Source organism: Natator depressus, chromosome 6 (assembly GCF_965152275.1).
Source record: "Natator depressus isolate rNatDep1 chromosome 6, rNatDep2.hap1, whole genome shotgun sequence".
In the NCBI taxonomy this organism is placed as follows: domain Eukaryota; kingdom Metazoa; phylum Chordata; order Testudines; family Cheloniidae; genus Natator; species Natator depressus.
The window spans coordinates 9,171,650-9,191,002 of NC_134239.1; the positions used below are offsets into that span (position 1 = coordinate 9,171,650).

Here is a 19,353-nt window from a genome sequence, read left to right on the forward strand (position 1 = left end):
CTGAGCACCAGCTACCAAATCCCTGCCTATGGGGAAAGGCAGAGACCTGTTGAGGGTGCTGGGGAGAGGCAGGGACGGGGACACCCTGTCTGTCCTAATGCGGAGCCTGGGAGACAGCTGGCCGCCAACAGCAATGCCTAGATGTCGTCAAGGCAGGTATAACCCATCTCCACTTAGCTTGCTGGCTTGGCTTGTCTGCAAGGGAGTTAGGAGCCCAGACCCTTGCATTCTCTCCTCTAATCCTGGCCACTTCCCTGTCTGCCACCTTGCTCCATTCTGTTACTGTATCGTATCCCTTATCCCATATTAGCCCTTCTCAGCCCTTCACCACTTTCTAATCTCCCACCCTCTGATCTGCTGATACCCTGGTGTCCTTATTACATCCAATCTTGGCCCACCCTGTGACCCCTTCCTGACCCATCCCTTGTCGCTCCATCCCATTGTCATTACCTGCTAAACCCTGCCTCCCCACCCTACTGACTTCATCCTGCTCACCACATTACTGCATCCCCACACTGCAACCTGTGTGTCCTCCCCATCACTACCCTGACCCCCATAAGCCCCAATCCTATTACACCTTCCTGTTTCCTGATCCCATGTGCCTAGCTGTTCCTTGTTACCTATGCCCTGTCCCATCCCTGCCAATCCCACAGCCCCACTTCCCCACCCAATCAGGCCAGTTACCCTGTGTCCCACCACCACCAGTTCAGTCATCCCCTGATCCTAATGTGCCCACCCCGGCCTCTGGTGTCCTGTTTTTGCTAACTCAGGTGCCTCCTGACCCCACTTTGCGATGCTGTGCCCTGGAACCCCCTGATCATGTCCCGACAATCCAGGGAGCCCGTGCTCAACCACCTCCAACCCTGTCACCCCCTGACCCCGTACAGCCAACCTCCTTGCCCTGTATCCCTCCATTGCCAACCCCCACCCCACCGAGTCTGTCACCCCAGGTCGCTCGCCTGCCAACCCATGACCCTGTCCTGCCAGCGCCTGCACACCATGCCTTGCCACCACCAACTCTGCCAAGGCCTGACCCTGTCCCACTAACTCCCTCACGCTGTGCCCTTCCAATGCCAAACCTGCCATCCCGAGCCCCACTGCCTCTGTCACTCCCAATACACGACCCTGTCCCTCCAGCCCCATCCCCCCATATCCTGCCACCCCACGTCCCCATCTCACTGCCTCTTCCAACTCCAGCACCTCTGGACTTTGTCCCGACAACTCAGCCACTCTGTTTCCCACCACCTTCAACCCACTAAGTCCCCGGTCCCAGCCTGTGAGCCACGTCACCCCTTTTCCCACCATCCCAGACGCTTCTACCACCTCCTTACCCAGTCCCACCTTTGCCTCCAGTGCCCTTGATTCCTGAACCCATCCTGCCAAGCCTGTCACATCAGGGTTTTGTCCCACTATCCCAGGTCCTGCCACTGTTACACCCTGGTGCTGTCCTGCCAACCCTATCATATTCCTGTAATCTGTGTCCTTCAAGCCTGATATCCTGGGTACTGTCACTAAGTCCACTAACCCACTCACCCGCTGACCCCATCCTGTCACTGCATATCCCTCTACCTCCAACCCCAGTACCTTCTGACCCCATCCAGCCAACCCCAGTACTCTGGATCTCCGTATCATTAAACCTGCCAAACCCATCATCCTATATCCCCCCAACCCCGTTACTTCACAACTCTGTCTTGCCAAGCCTGACACCCCAACGCCCACCATCTCCCTCTTCCCAAGACCCCGCGCTGCCGACTCCCTTTTGTCAACCACCTCTGTCCTGCCCGGAGACTGTCCTGCCTCTACTGTCACTACCAATCTTGGCACACTGTCCCCCAGCAACCCCTGACCCAAACTGACAAACTCCCATTCCCCCTAATCCGGCCCCACCAGCCCTGGTGCCCCTGGCCCCACAAACTCCATGACTGTCTGTTGTGCCAACACCGATGTCCCCTGCCCCACTAAACCCATGGCTGCCTGCTGGGCCAACTCCTGATCCTGTCCCATCAACCCTGATGTTCCCTGCCCCACTGACCCCGCAACCACCTGTTGCACAAGCTCTGACACCCCCCGACCCCGCTCAGACACCCTCAGATCTGCACTGTCAGATCCCACTAGCTGTGCTGCTCCTGACTCCATAGCCACTGACCCACTTCAACCCAACCCCACTTGCTCTTTGACCTCTAACCTCTGCCCTCCCTCAGCCCCTAACCCTATTCCCCCTTGATCCCATCAGCCCCAACCCAGCCCCCTCTTGCCCCTTGATCCCCAGTGCCTAACTAGGCAATCGCTTAGCCCAGGGTTGTGAGTTCAATCCTTGAGGGGGCCATTTAGGGATCTGGGGCAAAAATTGGGGATTGGCCCTGCTCTGAGCAGGGGGCTGGACTAGGTGACCTCCCGAGGTCCACCCTGAGATTCTAGGATTCTATGAACCCACCACCCTTTGACCCCCACCCCTAACCCACGCCTTGCCCTCTGACCCTTTAACCTCTGATCCCTACCGCCCACGCCAACACCCTTTTGACCCTTGACCCCTGCACACCCCAACCCACCACCCTTTTGCCCTTTGACCCCATCCCCGTTGCCCCGGACGCCCCAGAGCGAGGCTCCCCCCGCCAGGGAAGGCGGCGGTTAGTGCCGCGCGGGGAGGGGGGAGCGGCCGTTGGCGACGCACGCGCTCCCTCCTCCCTCGCGCCCCCTCCCTCCCCAAGCGCGTCTCGCGCCCCTATGGGTAGGGGCGGGGGGGGAGCGCGGAGCCCCGGCCGGGCCGCCATCTTACCTGGGTGGGAGGGGGGAGGAGGGAGGGAGGCGCCTCCTGCTCCGCCTCCTCCTGCCGCCGCCTCAGCCCCAGCGCCGCCGCCGGGCAAGATCCGCCGCCATCCGCAGCCCCCCGGCCGCAGCCACCCCGCCCCTCCCCGCGCTCGGGCCCCGCCGGCCCCGATCAGCCCCGCGCTGGCCCCTCCCACCCGAATGCCGACCCCGAACCAGGCCCCGCCGAGCCGAGCCGAGCCGCCGCGGCAAAATGGCGGACGCCACCACCTCCACCACCAGAGCCGCCCCCCCCGCGCCCGCTTCGCCGCCCGGCAACTCTCGCGAGAGGTGAAAGGGAGACACAGTCAGAGGCGCGAGGGATGACGGGAAGTGGAGTTCGAGCGGGGCAAAGGGGACAGAGCAGGACCAATGCGGCCGCGAAGTCTCGCGAGAGGAGGAAGCCGGGGGAGCGCGGGAAGTGAAGTCTCGACTCCTGGCGAGGAAAGAAAGAGCGCTGAGCTCACGGGATTGTGGGAAATGGAGTCCAGCCCGGAGATAGGGCGCAGGTGATGACGGGAAAAGTAGTTCCATGGAGGGACGGCAGAGGCGGGCGTTTGGAAATATTATTCCATAGAGCCCGGACAGAAGGGGAGGCTGAGAAATGTAGCTCCGTGGGACCGGGCGGCGGGCAGTGACACAGGAAGATGCTGGGAAATGTAGTTCTCCAGCCGAGCGCCGAGGAGGCTGCTGGGAAATGTCGTTCCATGGAAGGATGTCAAGGATTTTCCCCACCAATTTTTGAGGGGGTGTTTCCCTTGAACTCTTCAGGGAGAACACGGGACCCGAACCACGGCGGATTGTCACTATCTACTGTCTGGGGAAACTTAACAGAACCTTGTGATAATTTTTCTCTGCAAAATTTTCTGCCATGCCCCTTTTACTGGTGCTGGTGTGTGGATGTGATCAGCGCCTTCACCTAGATGGAGCCATGGCTGGGCTTTATGGAGAGAGAGCGCAAGTGGCCAGGCCTGTGCTATCGCTTCCTAAACTCTTGGGGCCACGAATTAGGCCCCATTAGATGATCTAGCTGGAATCCCACAGGGCTGGTAACCTCCCCCAATGCTTCCTGCATCCAGCCCCACACCTCCCTGGCTGATCTAGAGCAGAGTTGAGAAAAAGACATCTTGTCTTTATTTAAACACTCCACCTGAGGAAGAATCCACCCTGTTTCTGCATAAATAATCCCAGTAGCTAATGAGTAAGGGGAGTGTAGGTCTGAGTGTATGGAGACAGATACATGGGGCGTGGGGGAGGATGGATAGAGGGGTCCATATGGGGATGAATGGATGGAAAGATGTGCATATAGAGGGATGGATATAGATGAGCGTGTATGGGAAGGGATGGATACAGACAGCCAGTATATAGGGATGGATGGATGGACTGGATGTATTCAGAAGGACAGATTAGGTGGGTGTGGATGTGGACAGATAAAGGGGTGTGGATGGAGCAGTGTGGATGTGGAGGGAGGCAGGGATACAGGGGTGTGGATAAGGATAGATGGGGGATGTGGAAGAGGAGCGATATGTGGAGGGAGGAAGGGGCATGCATGCGCATAGGTGGAGAGAGAAGGATGTATGTGGACAGAAAAGTAGCTTTTCAAATCCCATTTCAAGGTAATAGGATGCTATCAAATCATACATTGCAAACAAATCCATCCCCTCTGCTTTCTCACTACTGCCCCCTGGGGACAGCAGTCAGATGCACTTGAACCATCCAGCAACTTTTCCATGAACATCCTGCTTCCCTCTGAATTAACAGAGCAGGATCCATTAGGGCTCATCTTCCCCCTAGTCCTTGAGATCTGGGTTCTTTCTTGTTCCCATTTGAACAGGCTTTGTTCAGTATGAATGACACCCCCTTCACTCCCTTATTGCTCTTGGCTCTATCTGCTGGGGGAAATGGGTCAGCATATCACTGCACAACAGGAGGCATCCCTACCTCTAGCCTCGGGTTCTGTTGGGCCACAATGTCCCCTGCACTGCGAATGATAATTATTCATTCTCGGGAGTGCTGTAGCACCGTGATAGTGCAGGCCCATTCTAAACTCTTGGGGCCAGGAATAAGCTCCTGGGCTGTAGAGCGCCTCATCCTGACTGCAATAGATAATTGTTAGTAATCCTCTGTAACATGGAGCATTTTTTCCATTTGCTGAATCCTTAAGGCTCCCAGTGCCCCATGTTCTAATCAATAGATGCTATTCCCCTCCCAGAGCTGGGGATAGAACCCAAGAGTCTTAGCTCCCAGCCCTCCCACCAACCCTATTTCATTCCTTCTGTATACAGAACCTCACTTAAACATGATTGGCTCTGGGTTGGAGCATAATGCCCAACATGGAGGAAGCTCAGGGTCAGGGCTGTGTCAGCAGCTGGTAGTTGGGAGAGGAGCCCCACATTTTAGAAATACCCAGACCTCTCTGCTCTCACCATTTCCCCAGCAATAAAGCACCTCCTACTGGCCTGGTCGGTGCTGCAGGCTTCCACAGCTGCTCCTGTACTCTGCTTGCTGTAGCAGGCTCTTGGGGAGAGAAAGAGCGCCCACGTGCCAAGCGCCCCTGCAATGCACTGGCACGGCCCTGCCAAAATGCAACTGCCACGGGAGTGAAGCACAGAGAAAATCTAAGGGCAGGTGCCAGTGGATCTTACCTGCAAAAGATGGGGCAGGGAATCAGGGGGCTTCTGTCCCCTTGTAGTTTTGTACTAGTGGAACAGGAGGGATGGGGAGCGTGGTCTTGGGTGGAGAATGCTCCGGAAACCTCCCAGAGCTGGGGGAGGGAGAGTCTTTCCAGCTGTAAAGGAACGCTGGCATACCAGCAATCATGCAGACCCCTCTCCGACCCGGATCAGGGCTGCTGTTGCATCCGGGGCAGTGTGGACCCCTCCCTAACTGGGACTGGGGCTGCAATTTACCGGGGGCCGCACGGCCCTTTCCCCACATAGGTTTGGGGCCATGTCACACCAGGGGCTGCACAGACCCCTCCCTGCACAAGATTGGGGCTGCACGGATCTATCCCTGCACAGGATTGGGGCCGCATCACACCGGGGGCCGCACGGATCTGTCACGCACAGGATCATGGCCGTGTCATGCTGGGGGCCACATGGACCTCACCCTGCACGAGATTGGGGTTGCCATCACCCCAGGCTCTGCCCAGATCCCTCCCCAAATGGATCAGGGCTCCCACTGTGGAGGGTGCTGCCCAGACCGCAACTGAGACTGGGGCCCCCATTGTGCTGGGTGTTGCAGAGAGAGAGAATACGAGTCCCTGCCCCAGGAAGCTCACAATCTAAATCGACAAAGGGAAGGACAATTCTCCCTGTTTTACAGATACGGCCCAGAGAGATTTAAGGACGTGCCCAGGGTCACCCATAGCCTGCAATGGAGCCAGGAATGGAACCCAGGTGTCCTGAGTTGGGGCCTGAACCCCAGGATCAGCCCGCATATGGCCTCCCTCATTTTACTGCATCAAGGCACCAGCTGCCCACTCCTCCCCAGAGACTCCCAGCCCTGGGCCTGAATATTTAATCACTGGCATGTTCAGATCCTGCTACCATGGATTATAACTCGGATCCCTCACCCATCCCCAGGTAGAAGAAATCACAAAGAGGAATCCATCCAGAAGCACCAATCTGGGGTTTAATTAAACGGGGGGGGGAGAGGAAGGGGAGGAACCGGCAGTGTCCAATGCAAGGGGCGGGGGTCTCCACTACCCTTCCCCTGCAGCCGTGTTATCCCTTTCCGATCAGGTCCAGTTGGGAGAGGGAGGGGAGCGTCACAACGTCGATACAGAAATAGAAAAAAGCGCGGTACATTAAAAATGAGGGGAGAGAAGAGGGGCGGGGGGGATCCTTTAAAATCACCACCTCAAACCTGGTATAAATGTACAAAACCCAGCTCACCTGAGGGTAGCAGGGACCTATTTACACTAGGCTGGGGGCCCCAGCTCCACTCCTGCCCCCTCCCCCCAGTCCACAGGGGAGCAAAGCAAGACACCCCCCCAAAATCCCCACTTACGGGGAGATTTAGGGAACCTGAAGCCCAGACTCCTGCCCTGAAACCCCATGAGCTTGGGGAGATCGCCCTTTAACCCACACCTCTAACCGCCACCCGCCCTAGGATGATCCCAACAACCCAGATCTAAACCCCACCAGTCCAGTAGAGAACACCCCGACAGCTGGTCTTTCTCCCCCAAGCCCTCTCCATGGGACAACGTGGGGCACGCAATGCCAACCCTCCTTCGCCTGGACCCAGCCAGGCCAGGGGGAGATGGGGAGGCACAGCCACACCCTGAACCCCACTGTCCTGCCTCCCATCCCTTCTGACCGTGCGTAGCGGCCGAGAGGGGGGCAGTTTCCTCAGCGCTCTCACCCTTGATCCTGGCCAGTCCAAGGGATGGGGGCGGGGATCCTGCACCTGATGCCACGTTGGGGGGAGTGGATACTAGTGCTGATGCTAGGTGGGAGGGATGCTGACTGGCCTGGCGTGGGGAGGACATGCTGCCCCTGATGCTGGGGTGGGCGGGGGAAAATTCTGCCCCTAATGGCAGGGTGGGGGGGGATCCTAGCCAGCCCAGTGTGGGGAGGGTATGCCATCTCTGATGCCAGGGCCTGGGACCCACAGGCATCATTATCTGGAGTCCCGGTCCTTGTAGGCGGTGGTGAGCTCACGGAGGTCCGGGGCACGGCGGGGGGAGCTGGGCCGGGCGCCGGGCACGGCAGGGATGAGGGGCGGAGGGGCGCCAAGCAACCCCTCTGGGGGTGGGGCCTTGGCCAGCAGCGTGGCATGCCGGGGATAGGCCAGCAGCCCCGGGGGGTGCGGGCCCAGCCCATAGAGCCGTGCGCGCTCGTAGTCCTCGGGCAGCTCGCGCTCTAGATAGCGGGGCAGGGCGTAGGGCTCCCGCCAGGCCTCCAGGGCAGCATAGGGGGCACCGGGGGCCGGCCCAGCCACCAGATACGGGGAGCCCTGCGGCCGCTCGAAGACGGCCAGCGCCCCCAGCGGGTGGGAGACATGCAGAGCCCCGGGGAAGGGCCCGCCCGCCCGTAGTGCCCCCTCTAGGACACCCAGCTCCGGCTCCTCCTTCACCTTCACCTCCTTCTTGAGGGCAGGGTCAGGGTAGGGTGAGCGTGAGGCCCGGCCCCCCACTGGGCTGCCGTAACGCTGCTCCCGGCCTGGCTCACTGTGTGCCCGCATGGGGCCGTCTTCCAGCCCCAGGGATGCAGGGTGCTTAGTGGGGAGGGGCACTGGCGAAGCACGAGGGGGCGGCCTGGAGAAAAGGGTGTCCCTGGAACAGAGCTGGGGGTTAGTGCCACGAACTGGGCTGAGGCCAACACAATGTCCAACTCGTCCCCCTCCTCCTCAGTCCCTGATCCCCCCACATTCCTCAGCCGTCCCATCCCCCTCCTCAATCCCCAGCCGTTCCATCCCCTTCCTCCCCCACACCAGCCCCGATCCCCTCCCAATCTCCGGCTAGCCCGTCCCCCCTTCCCCAGAATCAGTCCCCGCTCCTGCACCTGGACCTCATTGCCCCATCCCACCCTGACCGCCCAACAATCCTCAGCCAGCCCTGCAACCCTCATCCCCGGCCCTCTTACATTGACCCCTACCCACCCAGCTGGCCTGCCCCCACCTCATACCTGTCCTTCTCGTCCTTTATGGCAGGCACCTCCCGCTTGTCCGGCTCCTTCTCGTGCTGGGCCGGTCCACGCTCAGCTGCATCACCAGCACCCCCTTTGGGCCAGGTGGGGGCAGTGGGGAAGGAGGGGGGCGTGCGGTGCAGCCGGTTCCATGGGTCGTGGGGGCTGCCGTAGGCCTGGGCCCCAGGGCTGTCCTTCTGCCCGAACATGGAGCTGGAGTCTGGGATGGGAACACAGAGACCGGAGCATGAAACTGGGAAGGACCTAGCTCCGCCGCTCCCAAAGTGGGCTCCATCCCGAGGGCTCTCCCTACGTAGGCTCCACCTCTGCCAAGGGAGGCCCCGCCCCCATGTCCCTTCCCTATCCAGGCCCTGCCTTATCCCATGGGGGATTAGCTTACAGAGGTTCTGAGAACAGGTCCCACCCCTCAGGTGCGGGCTCCGCCCCTCTTCCCCCCAGAAATACCTGGGGCTCGCCTGCCCGCTCCAGCACGGGCCCTGCCCCAGGGTTGTTCCTGGGCAATTACTGTCCCTCTTGGACACAGTGCCACCCCAAGCCCTTCCCCAGGGCTCACTGAGGCCCCACCTCCTCTCACATGGGGGTCTCACTCCCGAGAGCTCGCCCGGCTCCACAACTTTTCCCTCACCGGCTCCGCCCCCAGCCTCTCACCGCGCAGGTCCTGCTCCCTCCCAGGTGGGCTTCGGCCCCGAGGGGTCGCCCCACATGGGGCATAGAACAGTCCTCCCTCCTTCCCAGCACTGGAGTCCGCCCTCATGCCTGTGGCCCCGCCCCCTCTACTCACTGAAGGCGGGGTTCCCCAGGCCCCCGAAGGCCCCGTTGGAGAGCGCCCCCAGCGCGGCGAAGCTGGTGGGGCGGCTGAAAGGATCTGAAAAGCAAGGAGGAGGAAAGGGAGGGGTGAATGGGCGCAGCAATGCCCCTCGGGGCCCTCGTGCCCCACCCCTGGCGTGGGCCGCACAGCCCACGTGCCTCATGTGCAGCCCCCGACTCCATGCCTAGTCCTGGTGCCCTGTACCCCGCCCCCAGCTCTTACCAAGGTGTGTGCTGGGGCCCAGGAAAGAGCTGTGTGGCGCGCTGGGGGGCCCAAAGGAGGCACCAGAGCTCGGATGGACAGCGCCTGTGGAAGACAGAAAGAGCATTAGATTGGTTGAGAGGGGTTCATCCCTACTGGGCCCATAGCCCTTGGCTAGATCATCTCCCTCCCTCCCACCCCCAGCCTGAGCCCCAACCCCCACAGCCCCGGGTCGCCTGTCTCTTCCCTCCCCTAATCAACTCCAATGCCCCCATATCCCCCACCAGCCCAGTATCCCCTCCCCCAGATAAGCCTCCAACTCCCATGGCACTTTTATGCCCAGTTTTCCTAATAACCTGGGTACCCAGGGCTGGGAGGGGGACAGTGGCTGCAGGATCTTGGGGCCTGGAAGGCGCTGACCTGCGGGGGTAAAGAGCGTGGCGGGGCGCGTGAGCTCCTGGCCATGAGCCAGACTTCCAAAGGTCCCTGTGCCAGGAAGGCAGGTGATCAGGTCGTTCCGGAAATCCAGCTTGTGGGGATCACCCTGCATCAGCTGGGGAGAGGGGAGAAAGGAGGTCAGCAAAGGGGGGGGACCTAACTGCATCTCACAGGGCCCATCTAGCCCACCCCCACCCAGGCAGGGTCGCCCCCAATGGTTACTCCCCAGGGCTCCATATGGCATCAGTCCCTGGGTTCATGTTCCTCGGTGCTAGGGAACGGGCCCTCCTGGAGTTCTGGGAACCATGGGCCAGAGCTGACAGTCTGGGAGCACATGTAATTCTGGGGAAAGTTAATGGCAGAAAGGTGAGGGAGGGGTCATCGGATTCGTTTAAAAAAAAAAACAAAAACAAAAAAAAAACTACAGAATCCTCATTTCACGGGTGTCACCCTTTGCGAGGGACTCACAGTCCCCCCAGCTCCCGGTCCTCTGGTTGGTGGAAGTTTTAATAATACGTCAGCAGCAATGGGTCGAGTGGGGTATCATTCAAAAGCCCTTTCTCCCCGCACACAACGGGTCAGACCTAGAACAATTATTTAGCCTTGGGTTATTGAAAAATATTGATAAACCCAAGGGGTTTTTTAATTCTACTTTAACCCAGGGATGTGAAACATGCAGTCCTCCCCAAGTGAAACTGGGGCCCTCGCCTGACAATGCCGTGGTAGCAGTTAATGCTCAGACCAGGAGACCGGATTTGTTTTTCTAAGGTTACAAGAGAGGGAAGGAGAGCTTCCCATTGATTGGGCGTCATCAGCAAAAGAGAAGCAGTTCAGTGGTGTCGATCATCATTGTTATCAGCCTGGATTATTACACGAAAAGAGGTGTAATGGGGCGCTGGTTAAGACATCCAGTCACAAGTCACTGGGCTCCATCCACAAACTGCAAGCATCAGGCAAGCGTGGAGCAGCACCAGCAGGGGCGCTGATCATGGTGCTGCAGGTGCTGGCCGGTAGGAAAGGCAGGGGGACAGGCTATGTGGCTGGTTCCCGGCGAGCTCCTGCTGGAGGTAGAAGACTGGCTGCACCAAGTGCCTGGAGGGCAAGGGGTGCCACATGGGGAGGGGGTGCAGAAGGGGAGTACAAGGCTTAGGGAGAAGGGGCACAGGAATCCACATTGGCCTTCCAGAGGCGACATGTTGGGGGGCACGTGGGGTTACGTGGACCCCCAGATTTCTTGGGACACCTCGGGGTGGGATGCTCAGCAGCGAGGAGACAGTGCTCCCCTTGGCATCTGCACTCTCTGTGTGTCCCTGCAGCCCGGGGAGGGAGGAAGCAGCAGGACAGCTTGCTGAGGTGGTCACATGGCCCCCATCCCCCGCCAAAAAAACCCCTTTCAATTGTAGTTCCCCACTACCCACAGTTATATGTCGCCTGTCCCCTCCGCTGCTCACTTCTACAAAGGTTCTGGTGCCCTTGACGGAGTAAACCTGGACCATCGCAGACAGGGGTTTGTCCAACCCGTTTTGAAACCTCCAGTGGCAGGGATTCCACAATCTCCCTCAGAAGTCCGGTCCAGACCCTTAGCATTAGAAAGTTTTTCCTAATATCTAACCTACATCACCGTGGCTGCAGTTTAAGCCCATTGCTTCTTGTCCTAGCTCCAGAGGACACAGAGAACAAGTGATCATAGTCTTTTTCATAACAGCCCCTACCCTACTCGAAGATGGTTAGCAAGTCTTCTCTCAGTTGACTTTTTGCTCAAGAATAACATGACCAGTTTTTTTAACCTTTCCTCCTACGTCAGGTGTTTTAAAACTTTTTAATCATTTTTGTTGTTCTCCTCTGGACTCTCTCCAATTTGTCCACATCTTTCCTAAAGCGCAGCACTCAGAACTAGACACAGTACTCCAGCTAAGGCCTCACCAGGGCAGAGTAGTGGGGGACAATTACCTCCCTTGTCTTAGATATGACACTCCTGCTAATACACCCCAGAACAATATTAGCCTTTTCCACAGCTACATCACCTTCTTGACTCATTCAATTTGTAACACACTCTAACCCCCAGTTCCTTTTCAGCAGTGCAACCACCCAGTTATTCCCCACATTGGGCCTTTGATTTTTCCTTCCTAAGTGAAGTACTTTGCACTCATCTTTATTAAATTTCATCTTGTTGAATTCAGACAAATTCTCTAATTTGTCAATGTCGTTTTGAATTCTAATCCTGTCCTCCAAAGGGCTTGCAACCCCTCCCAGCTTGGTGACATCTGCAAAATGTATAAGCAGAGTCTCCACTCCATTATCCAAGTCATTAATGAAAATATTGAATAGTATCGGACCCAAGAATGACTCCTGTGGGTCACCGCTAAATACACCCTCCCAGTTTGCCAGCAAACCACTGATAACTACTCTTTGACTACAATCTTTCCACCTCATGGTAATTTCATCTAGACCACATTACCCTATTTTGCGTATGAGAATGTCTGGTGGACAATATTAAAAGCCTTACTAAAATCAAGATAGGTCACATCTTGAAGGAAATTAGTTTGGTTTGGCATTATTTGTTTTTGCGAACAGGGAGTTTTGAGAGGGAGTTCTCCAGGGGAAGGAGGAGCAAATACGGGACCCTTGGGGTAAGTGGCTGTCTGTAGTGTGGGTTTGTGTTTGGGGGTTACTTGCTGTGTGCTGAGCTTGTGTTTGTTTGTTTGAAGGACCATGTGCTGTGGCCGGCAGCTGGAAGCTGTGAGCTTCTAAACAAGGTTTGAAATCTAGAAGTCTCTGTTCATTGGCTAGCCTCAGTCAGAGGGCAGGGCTATCAAGAACGCCAGGGCTTGAGAAAGCAATGAGAAAGCCTCTAGGGTGCTTTGCGACCAGGGAGTTTCGAGAGGGAGTTTGGAAAGGGGAGGAGGTATACTTGCCATTCTTTAAAACCTTTAAACTAAACTATAATCAAAACTTCTTGATTTAAACAAAAACCCTGTCATTAACCTAGGTAGCTGTAGGAGAGAATGCAGGCACTATGTGTGAAAGAAAATGTAGAATTAAATGAAATAAAAATCTTAAATGAATCCACATGTTCCATAGAATCTCTATGGATAGTAATTCCATGCTCTAATAAGAATATAACAGTAGGGATCTATTATCGACCACGTGACCAGGACACTGATAGTGACGATGAAATGCTAAGGGAGATTAGCGAGGCTACCAAATAAAAACCTCAATAATAGTGGGGGATTTCAATTATCCCCATATTGACTGGGTACATGTCATCTCAGGACGAAATGCAGAGACAAAATTTCTCGATACTTTAAATGACTGCTTCTTGGAGCAGCTGATACAGGAACCCACAAGGGGAGAGGCAACTCTTGATCTAATCCTGAGTGGAGTGCATGATCTGGTCCAAGAGGTAACTATAACAGGACCACTTGGAAATAGTGACCATAATATAACAACATTTAACATTCCTGTGGTGGGAAGAACACTCCACAGCCCAACGCTGTGGCATTTAATTTCAGAAAGGGGAACTATGCAAAAATGAGGGGGTTAGTTAAACAGAAATTAAAAGATACAGTGACTAGAGTGAAATCCCTGCAAGCTGCATAGACACTTTTCAAAGACACCATAATAGAGGCCCAATTTAAATATATACCCCAAATTAAAAAACACAGTCAAAGAACTAAAAAAGAGCCACCGTGGCTTAACAACCATGTCAAAGAAGCAGTGAGAGATAAAAAGGCATCTTTTAAAAAGTGGAAGTCAAATCCTAGTGAGGTAAATAGAAAGGAGCATAAACACTGCCAAATTAAATGTAAAAATGTAATTAGAAAAGCCAAAAAGGAGTTTGAAGAACAGGTAGCCAAAAAAACTCAAAAGGTAATAAAAAAATATTTTTTTAAGTACATCAGAAGCAGGAAGCCTGCTAAATAACCAGTGGGGCCCCTGGACGATCGAGATACAAAAGGAGCACTTAAAAAGACAATAAAGTCATCGCAGAGACACTAAATGAATTCTTTGCTTCAGTCTTCACGGCTGAGGATGTTAGGGAGATTCTCAAACCTGAGCCGTTGTTTGTAGGTGTCAAATCTGAGGAATTGTCACAGATTGGCGTGTCACTAGAGGAGGTTTTGGAATTAACTGATAAACTGAACAGTAACAAGTCAGCAGGACCAGATGGCATTCACCCAAGAGTTCTGAAAGAACTCAAATGTGAAATTGCGGCACGATTAACCATGGTTTGTAACCTGTCCTTTAAATCAGCTTCTGTACCCAATGACTGGAAGATAGCTAATGTAACGCCAATATTTAAGAAGGGCTCTAGAGGTGATTCTGAGAATTACAGACTGGTAAGTCTAACGTCAGTACCAGGCAAATTAGTTGAAACAGTAGTAAAGAATAAAATTGTCTGACATGTAGAACATCATAAATTGTTGGGAAAAAAAGTCAACATGGTTTCTGTAAAGGGAGATCATGTCTTACTAATCTATTAGAGTTCTTTGAGGGGGTCAACAAACATGTGGACAAGGGGGAATCCAGTGGACGTAGTGTACTTAGATTTCCAGTAAGCCTTTGACAAGGTCCCTCACCAAAGGCTCTTATGGAAATTAAGTTGTCATGGGATAAGAGGGAAGCTCCTTTCATGGACTGAGAACTGGTTAAAAGACAGGGAACAAAGGGTAGGAATAAATGGTAAATTTTCAGAATGGAGAGGGCTAACTAGTGGTGTTCCCCCAGTCCTAGGACCAATCCTATTCAACTTATTCATAAATGATCTGGAGAAAGGGGTAAACAGTGAGGTGGCAAAGTTTGCAGATGATACTAAACTGCTCAAGATAGTTAAGACCAAAGCAGACTGTGAAGAACTTCAAAAAGATCTCACAAAACTAAGTGATTGGGCAACAAAATGGCAAATGAAATTTAATGTGGATAAATGTAAAGTAATGCACATTGGAAAAAATAACCCCAACTATACATACAATATGATGGGGGCTAATTTAGCTACAACTAATCAGGAAAAAGATCTTGGAGTCATCATGGATAGTTCTCTGAAAACATCCACACAGTGTGCACAAGCAGTCAAAAAAGCAAATGGGATGTTAGGAATAATTAAAAAAAGGGACAGAAAGTAAGACGGAGAATATCTTATTGCCCTTATATAAATCCATGGTATGCCCACATCTTGAATACTGCGTACAGATGTGGTCTCCTCATCTCAAAAAGATATACTGGCATTAGAAAAGGTTCAGAGAAGGGCAACTAAAATGATTAGGGGTTTGGAACGGGTCCCATATGAGGAGAGATTAAAGAGGCTAGGATTTTTCAGCTGGAAAAGAAGAGACTAAGGGAGGATATGATAGAGGTATATAAAATCACGAGTGGTGTGGAGAAATTGAATAAGGAAAAGTTATTTACTTGTTCCCTTCTATAAGAACTAGGGGCCACCAAATAAAATTAATGGGTAGCAGGTTTAAAACAAATAAAAGGAAGTTCTTCTTCACTCAGCGCACTGTCAACCTGTGGAACTCCTTGCCTGAAGAAGCTGTGAAGGCTAGGACTATAACAGGGTTTAAAAGAGAACTGGATAAATTCATGGAGGTTAAGTCCATTAATGGCTATTAGCCAGGATGGGTAAGGAATGGTGTCCCTAGCCTCTGTTTGTCAGAGGGTGAAGATGGATGGCAGGAGAGAGATCACTTGATCATTACCTGTTAGGTTCACTCCCTCTGGGGCATCTGGCATTGGCCACTGTCAATAGACAGGATACTGGGCTGGATGGACCTTTGGTCTGACCCAGTATGGCCATTCTTATGTTCTAAACCCATGCTGGCTAGTCCTTATAACCCTATTATCCTCCAGGTGCTTACAAACTGATTGTTTAATTATTTGTTCCAGTATCTTTCCAGGTATTGAAGTTAAGCTGATTGGTCTATAATTCTCCGGGTCCTCTTTGTTCCCCTTTTTAAAGATATGTACTGTGGCTGTCCTCCTCCATTCTTCTGGGAGATCACCCTTCCTCCAGGAATTCTCAGAGATAATTGCTAATGGTCTAAGATTGCTTCAGCTAGTTCCTTAAGTACCCTATAATGACTTTCATCGGGCCCTGCCTACTTGAATACATCTAAAGTATTGAAATATTCTGCAACGGTTGCCTAGTTCCTTGCTGAAATAAGAGATGTATTTAGGGAGGAATTTAGAAAAGGAATCTGGGTTGTTAAAAGGTCGCCAGTTCCCTTCTGTGCACTTGATTCAGACGAAGAACTAAAACAAGAAAACAGAGCACTGAAAGGCACTGGGGGGACTGGTGGGCATAACAGCATCCAAATGCTCTTTTCTGGGTTTTCCTCACAATGACAGGACTCCATCCAATTTCGAACGAAACATTAAGCATGGCTGGGATGATTTCCCCAGAAGTAGCCAAGCATCATCTGGATTCATTAGGTGTTATTAAATGCCAAGAAGGGGTAACTGTAAAGCTACATGATGAGCTTACTTGCACTGGCAATCCATTTACATATAACGGACTGGAGCTCAGGAATAGCAGCCTTCAGGGATGATATAGCTAAAGATTTCGGTCAAATGAATACTGTGGGCCATGACGTGCATGAAGACTTCAAAACCCAAACACTTATCCAAGGCCGTGTCAATCTATAGGCTCCCATCAAGAACAGTAGGCTAAAGCTGTGCTCAAACGCAAGAAGGAAGTCAGCGTGAAAGGCTAACCAGGCAGGTCACTGTTTGCTCATCTCCTGGCTGCGTCCAGATCGCAGCTTGACGTTGATATACATGAGACTTTGGGAACGTACGAGTTCTTCGTGGTGCTACAATCTACATTTGAACGTGATAGAACAATGCATATGTACCAGACAAGAAGCAAACTAATGCACATCTCACCTGGGCTTCCTCAGCCAGCACCTACTGACAACGTGACTGGTGCCTTACGCCAGCAGAGGCCATTCAGCATAGCAATCAGAGATGGTATGGCTGAGGTACAAGGTCCTGACAAACCAGAACCTGGTAACACCTGCCAAGATTTGGCTGAACATTTCATTATGAAGCTACAGAGAAAATACTGGACCTATGATAAACTCCAGCTCATGTTTGACACGTACGCGGGGGAATCAATTAACAATATTACCAAAAAGGAGATACTGCCCCTGTCTGATACAAAATAATTGACTCCACAGACATCTCCACTTTCACAATGAAGAAGCTACAGTCTCGTACTTGCATGAAGGATGAGTTAACGGTGTACATTGCAGGGACAACGCTCCAGCATGCAAAGAACTGATGGAAGAATATCATGGTTGTATGGTGTAATGAACCTGCTGCCTTGCACTGTTCAGTGGAGTTTCTTCATAGTTCCCATGAGGTGGCTGAGGCTAAAATTATCTTGCATGCCATCAAAGCCACAGAGAAAGAGGTGCTACTAAACTCCAGAGAGTTTTGCACAAGACACAGATGTTCTAGGTTCTGCTTTTGTGCCTGCTTCTTCTGGGGAACAGAATCGCTGTATATCCCTCAGAGAGGTGTTCCTATCACTCGGACCATTAAATGCTACCCACTGGCACGTTTCCATGCCCTTTCAAGATGTGACACTACTAGAAGGTTGACTGGGAAGACCAAATTATCTTACTGGAAGGCATTTAATTCACCTCTCTCCTTGTCCAAAGGTGCTCGAAACAGCTGTGACAGTCATCGATGAGGTTTTTAAACTAAGGGCTGGAGAAAAGCCAACAGGTGCAGAGGAGCACACGGTTTGGACAGAGACATCCCATGGGGAGGATCTATTAACTGGGATTCTCTATATTCTAGTAAAGAGTAGAGAATAGAAGTTGATAAAATACAGGTAGGAACGCAAGAGAAACAGTCAAATGAAAAGTTTCAGAGTAGCAGCCGTGTTATTCTGTATCCGCAAAAAGAAAAGGAGTACTTGTGGCACCTTAGAGACTAACAAATTTATCTGAGCATAAGCTTTCGCGAGCTCATGAAAGCTTATGCTCAAAATACATTTGTTAGTCTTTAAGGTGCCACAAGTACTCCTTTTCTTTTAAGTCAAATGAAAAGGAGTCCCGTTCAAGTACATCACATGAAGGCAGACAACTAAAAAGTGACACATTTTATAAGTACTTGTATATAAATGGTAGACGTCTAAATACTAAAATGGGTGAATTTGAGTGCCTGGTATTAAATGAGGATATTGATATTATAGGCATCACAGAAACTTGGTGGAACAATGACAAATGAATGGGACAAAAGTAATTCCAGTGTGCAAAATATATCGGAATGACAGAATAGGTCATGCTGGTAGAGGAGTGGCACTATATGTGAAAGAAAGCACAGAGTCAAATATAGTAAACATCTTAAATGAAATAAACTGTACTATAGAATCTCTGTGGACAGAAATTCCATGCTTGAGTAATAAAAGTATAGCAGTAGGGATAAACTCAGGGCCATCCCTAGCAATTCTGGGGCCCTTGGGGGGCAGGGGGGGGACCACCCCCCAGCACTCACCAGAGGCATGGCTGGGGCCGGGTCACTGCACTTCCTGCCACCGGTGAGTGCAGGCCCAGCCCTGCTGCAGAGCTCAGGAGTGTGGGGGCGGGGCTGGGGCAGAGCAGTGGTGGGAAGAGGCAGAGCAGGGGCTGGAGCAGCACACAGCTGCGCAGGGCACCAGGAAATTTGGTGCCCCAAATTTCCTGGTGCCCTACGCAGCTGCATACTTTGCGTATGGGTAAGGACGGCCCTGGATATATTACCGACCACTGGACCAGGATGGTGACTGTAAAATGCTCGGGGAGATTAAAAAAGCTATTAAAATAGAAAAAACCCTCAATAATATGGGGGATTTTAACTATCCCTATATTGACTGGGTACATTCACCTCAGGATGGTATGCAGAAATAACACTTCTAGACACCATTAATGACTGCTTCTTGGAGCACGTAGTCCTGGAACCCACAAGGGGAGAGACAATTCTCGATTTAGTCCTATGCGGAACACAGGATCTGGTCCAAGAAGCGACTATAACTGAACCACTCAGTAACAGTGACCATAACGTAATTAAATTTGACATCCAGGGGTGGGGTGGGAAGGAAGGAAGAAGAGGAATACCAAAGAAACCCACCACAGTGGTATTTAGATTCAGAAAGGGGAACTACACAAAAATGAGGAAGCTAGTTAAACTGAAATTAAAAAGAACAGTCACAAGAATAAAATGCCTGCAAGCTGCAGGGAAACTTTTTAAAAACACAATAGAGGCTCAAATTAAATGTATACTCTAAATTAAAAAGAATAGTAAGAGGGCCCAAAAAATGCCACCGTGGTTAAACAGAGTAAAAGAAGTAGTTAGAAGCAAAAAGGCATACTTTAAAAGTTGGAAGTCAAATGAGGAAAATAAAAAGGAACAATAACTCTGGCAAATAAAGTGTAAAAATATAATTAGGCAGGCCAAAAAAGA

General features: G+C 52.4%; 1 protein-coding gene across 1 annotated transcript in view; it reads right to left on the minus strand.

Moving 5' to 3' along the window:
* Window positions 1-6,438: 6,438 nt before the first annotated feature.
* Window positions 6,439-19,353, minus strand: part of FBRS (fibrosin) — a 31,405-nt gene continuing 18,490 nt past the window's right edge. The window contains exons 15-19 of the mRNA XM_074956601.1: window positions 9,886-10,018; window positions 9,487-9,570; window positions 9,238-9,321; window positions 8,436-8,655; window positions 6,439-8,083 (exon numbers count right to left, since the gene is read on the minus strand). Of these exons, the coding sequence (XP_074812702.1) occupies window positions 7,429-8,083; window positions 8,436-8,655; window positions 9,238-9,321; window positions 9,487-9,570; window positions 9,886-10,018 (1,176 nt within the window). The 3' untranslated portion in view covers window positions 6,439-7,428. The remainder of the gene's footprint in view (window positions 8,084-8,435; window positions 8,656-9,237; window positions 9,322-9,486; window positions 9,571-9,885; window positions 10,019-19,353) is intronic.